Raw genomic sequence first — 5,079 nt, 5'->3', positions numbered from 1 at the left:
TGCATTCAGGAATGGTAATGTTGTGATCTTTGCAAAAATTGGAAAAAAATTGCCCTGGACTATCGGATCTAGAATTAAGTATAATGTTTGGAGAAACAAGTGGTCGAAAAAAAGAACTATACGTTGGGATAAATGGTTTGAATTTAAGTGACATAGTTTATTGAAATAGCAAATTGAGCCGATGGTATTTAAGAGGCATTATACCCCGTATTTAAGAGGTATTATAAGCTGTGTAAACTAGTAATAGGACTAGTACGGAATGCTCCAGAAAAGTATAAAAGGAATTTAGTAGTAGTAAGTACACTTTAGTAGCAGCAAAAACTTTTATGTATAATGCAAATTCTCCCAAAAGTTAACAAAATGTTTTTTTTTTCCTTTTGAAAACTATCTGGGAACATACTGTATATTATTCGCTAGTACATTCAGAATACTTGAAATTATAGCAAAAGATAACGCAAGACAAAATTATTAAAACATTGTAGGTATGTGATAATATGCACCTGTAAATTAATTTCAGGCTATCAATTTCAGAGAAAGTCTGTAGTTATGTACTTAAAATATTTACAGATATCGTATAACCTTTTATTAAATAAGGAAATATTATTATGTAATTTAGAAATAGAGTTGTTTAATATATAAAGAGATTTGCAGTGAATATGCATGATGTATTTCGTATCCTCTGAGACAAAACAATTTGAAATCCTTTATAATATTTATTCATTAACTTTATATATCTTTTAATTTTTTTTGTCTTCTTTTAGCAGATTTATTATCGGTTACAATCTTGGGAAAAGCGCCTCAACTTAATATCATAATTCAATAAATTTATAGACTAAACAATTAAGCAAATATTCATTCACATATTTACCACATAGTTATATAATTTTTACTACTTGGAAAGGAGCTATTTTATCGTAAAGCAATAAAAATTAAATCAAGTCTGTAGTGTCTAGACATCATTAATTTTTATATTTTCACTAAATAATAAACAGTATATCCCCGGATTGCCTTTATAAGGGGAAAAACTTTTTTATTATTGACATTTTAAGAAATAGGCATTTTTCATAAAAATTTTGCTTGTTTTAACCATTTTAGATATTTTTTTCAGTTTATACTTTTCTAAATTTCTATACAGTTTTAGAGAAAATTAAGGAATACCTGAAAATATGGTTAACATTTTTTGAATATATGATTGAATTCCAGTTCTAAAAATCAAAATGGGTAAATGGTAATATAATATAAATGGGTAAATGGTAATATAACTTCGTTTTCATTCTTTGATAGATTGTTATTCACAGAATTTTAATGAACCTAAAGTTTTTTTGTTGTTTTAAAATGTTAAAGAAGCACAACATTTATTTAGTTCAATGCTACGGAAGGGGTGATGATAGTTATTGGAAAATATGATACTTTACAGTAAATAATATGACATTATTGGGGATTAGCCATTTTAGAACAAGCAAATTTTTTTATGAAGAATGCATTTTTCATCGATAAAATTTCAATAATAAAAAAACTTTTCCTTTTGTAAAGGCAATCCGGGGACATGCTGTAAAATAATAAACTAATTACTCATTCATTTTTTGGGTGCATTTATCAAATTAATAGTGCATGCACTGAAGAAAACTTTTTTAAGCCTAGTAAAAGAAGTAAAAAATACCAAGTCAGAAAAATAGTTAAAGCTTTAGTAACAAACTGCCTTTTATTTATCAAAGAATCGCCCCTTAATTTTTTTGCATTTATTTTGAAACTCCCTATATAATGTGCTATACAGGATGCGTCTTAAATAATTGCAAATATTTTTAGGGATAGTATACTTCCACCCCAGAAACACGTCTATTAAATAGATTATAATATAGATTAAATTTACAAAAAAGAAAACCCAGAAAAAATCCTCTGATTCTCAAAATTGATAGTCCGGCCAAATTAGACCAAAAAATAAGTGTAAAGGTACATCAATTTACAACAATCTGAAATTAAAAACAACAGTTTAAAATTCCGATTCATTCCGGTGCTTGAAAAACAAATTATGCGAGGTCAAAAGTCAAAAATCTAGAAAAAAAAATGTTTTTTCGCGATTTTCAGCAAAACGGTAAGTTTTATTATAAAATTACCTTAGACAAAAATTATAGATCAAAAAATAAAATTCTCTATAAAAAATGTATCAATACTTTTTTTCCTTAGAACCACTCTGTTTCTTAGATATAACGAGTCAAAGAGTTATAATCGTTACAATATGAACACGTTTCCACGCCACATATGAGGTTGTGTACTCAGCGCTTTTTTTTAACATGGTTTTTCCAGTATCAGTAGGCCTATTCCACATGTCTATTATGATTCTGTTTAATTGAGAACTATTGCAGAATAAAAGATATAATAAGTATTGGAAATTATAAAAGCGATTTAAATAAAAAAATTGCAACACACAAAGGCTTGCGTCAAGGTTGTTGCATCTCCCCTACTCTCTTTAAAATATACGTTGCAGTCGCTTTAAAAAATTGGAAAAGAAAGATCCGTGGTATGGGCATAGAGATTGACAATGAATGTTTGTTCACACTTCAATTCGCAGACGATCAAATAATAGTCGCCAATGACAAAGATGATATGCAATATATGCTAAGAAAACTTATTGAAGAATACGGAGAATATCTATGTATAGGCACACAAGAAGGAAATTTGAACTTGGACAACGGTCACGAAATTATTCAGTGTCAAGAGTATGAATACATGGCAATTACATTTGATAACACTGGAACTGACGGCAGAGAAATAGAGAAAAGGATTATCAACGCGAAAAAAATAATCGGATGTCTAAATGGAATCTTATGGAGTAAATCAATAATAAAGCGAATAAAATTCAATATACATGAAACAATGATAAAGAGCAACCTCCTGTATGGAGCAGAAACATGGAGAATAACTGAGAGATACAAGAAGAGGATAGAGGCCGTAGAAATGGATGTCATTCGAAGATTAATTGGAATTTCAAGACAACAACGAATAAGAAATAATACCATAAAACAACAAATGGGGTATAGAAGGTACGATAACACAGGATATAGAGAAAAAAGTGATCTGGTACGGACATGTAGAGCGAATGAAGGATACTAGATGGCCCAAGAAAATAATCAATTGGCAACCAAAGAGCAGAAGAAAACAGGGAAGACCGAAACTGGAATGGCAAAAAAGCGTACACAAAGCGATGAGTGAAAGAAACCTGTCAACAGAGGATTGTACGAATAGAACAGGCTGGAAATTGGGTATCGGACAACGTAGAAAACGTTCTAAACCGACTAATATATATAAATAAAAAATAGAAATTTACTAGTCTGATTCACTTGTATCAAAATACTTCTTCTTGTTATTCTTCTTGATCTCTTTGTCTTGTTCGTTTTTCTTCATCCTAGATGTAAGTAAATTGCGTCAATAATTGTTCTTTGTATCGCATGTTTCTTCGTTGGTATCAAACGAATCCTCTACTATTGGTGATTCAACATTAGGTATGACGGCCTTGACAACTGGCCACATACCAAAGAACAAAACAGTCAAGCAGTTTCGCAAGAGAGTCAAATCATGTATATTTTACGCAATAACTGGCTGTGATATGACGTCTGCATTTTACAGGAGGGTAAAAACAACAATCTTTAAAATGTTTGAAAATAAGACTTTCCGTTCAATGTGCTGGAGTTTTCAACAAAAAGTAATTCAAGTCAACAAGATATTACCACCTCCTGGATTCGATTTCTTCTTTCTACGTACGGGCTCCCAAAAACCTGCCCAGATAAGTATCGATATGCATGTTTCGTTTAAAACACTCGAAATAAAAACAGTTGCAATTAGCTTGTCTTCCCTTCAACCTCAGTTGCTGCTTTTGAACATCTTTCCGGATGTGTTACCAAGTTATCAGCTAGACCCAAAAAGACTGGGGTTGGAAGTTAGTTTACAATACAAATTGTCAAAGGCCCGTCATCTTCCTGTGTTGAATCACCAATAGTAGAGGATTCGTTTGATATCAACGAAGAAACATGCGATATATTACTATTGACAATATTTACTTACATCCAGGATGAAGAAAACGAACAAGATGAAGATCAAGAAGAAGAACAACAACAACAAGAAGATCAGACTAGTAAAGTTCTAATTTTAATAGGTATTTCCATTCGCTTTTATAATTTCTAATCGCCCATATGTATCTTTTATTCTGCAATAATTTTCAGGTTTTCAATTCACAAAATCACAATAGACATGTGGAATAGGCTTACTGGGGAAACCACGTTAAAAAACGCGCTAAGTACACTACCTCATACGGGGCGTGGAAACTTGTGAATATTATGACGATTACAACTTTTTGACTTGTTTTATCTCAGAAACAGTGGCTCTAAAGAGAAAAAGTATTGATACATTTTTTATAGAGAATTGTATGGTTTATAATTTTTGTCTGAAGTAATTTTATGATAGAACTTACCGTTTTGCGGAAAATCTCAAAAAACATTTTTTTCGGGATTTTTAACCTTTGACCGCGCATAATTTTTTTTTTCCAGGCACCGGAATGATTCGGAATTTTAAAATATTATATTTAGTTATGTTTTAAACAATTACACGCATTTTGAGCTTGTTGTAAATTTCTGTACCGTCGAATGTCTAAATTGACCGAGCTATTAAGTACCTATCATTTTTTTAAGCAAGATTTCATTTTTGTTATTTTTAAAGTAAAAACTAACACAGTTATTTTGAATGTGCTAGCCTGAAAATATTTGAACTTATTTAAGACTTACCCTGTATAATGCTACTATAAACGTTTTTTGTTCTCATAGGATTTATAGTCATCACTTTTCAATTAAAATATAACTGTATTTTGTTTATTTATTTAAGAAGTTGATTTGGTGGCTGATCCCTTTCAAAGAAATAGGCTAATGTATATCTGTGGTACTTAATATTAATTTGGGGACTTACCATTCAAAATGGCGTTAGTCTTAATCTGGCACGGTAAGCTGACCTTTTAAGCTTTGAATTATATTCTCCTTATCCCTAAGCGCGTTCTTAAATTCTCCAGTTCTTTGGCGGCTTTCTTTTGGTATA

General features: G+C 30.8%; 1 protein-coding gene across 1 annotated transcript; it reads left to right on the top strand.

The window, feature by feature from the left end:
• Positions 1-2,520: 2,520 nt before the first annotated feature.
• Positions 2,521-4,150, top strand: LOC115885465 (the record flags this gene model as incomplete). Its single annotated transcript, XM_030904378.1, has 2 exons — positions 2,521-3,078; positions 4,066-4,150. Coding segments are annotated over exons 1-2 (643 nt in total), but the record flags the coding sequence as incomplete, so codon positions are not given.
• Positions 4,151-5,079: the final 929 nt, after the last annotated feature.

Source organism: Sitophilus oryzae, unplaced genomic scaffold, assembly GCF_002938485.1.
Source record: "Sitophilus oryzae breed Bouriz unplaced genomic scaffold, Soryzae_2.0 scaffold_382_pilon_pilon, whole genome shotgun sequence".
NCBI lineage: Eukaryota > Metazoa > Arthropoda > Insecta > Coleoptera > Curculionidae > Sitophilus > Sitophilus oryzae.
Note: the sequence above shows the minus strand (reverse complement) of the source record. Positions and strands in the feature narration are given on the sequence as shown.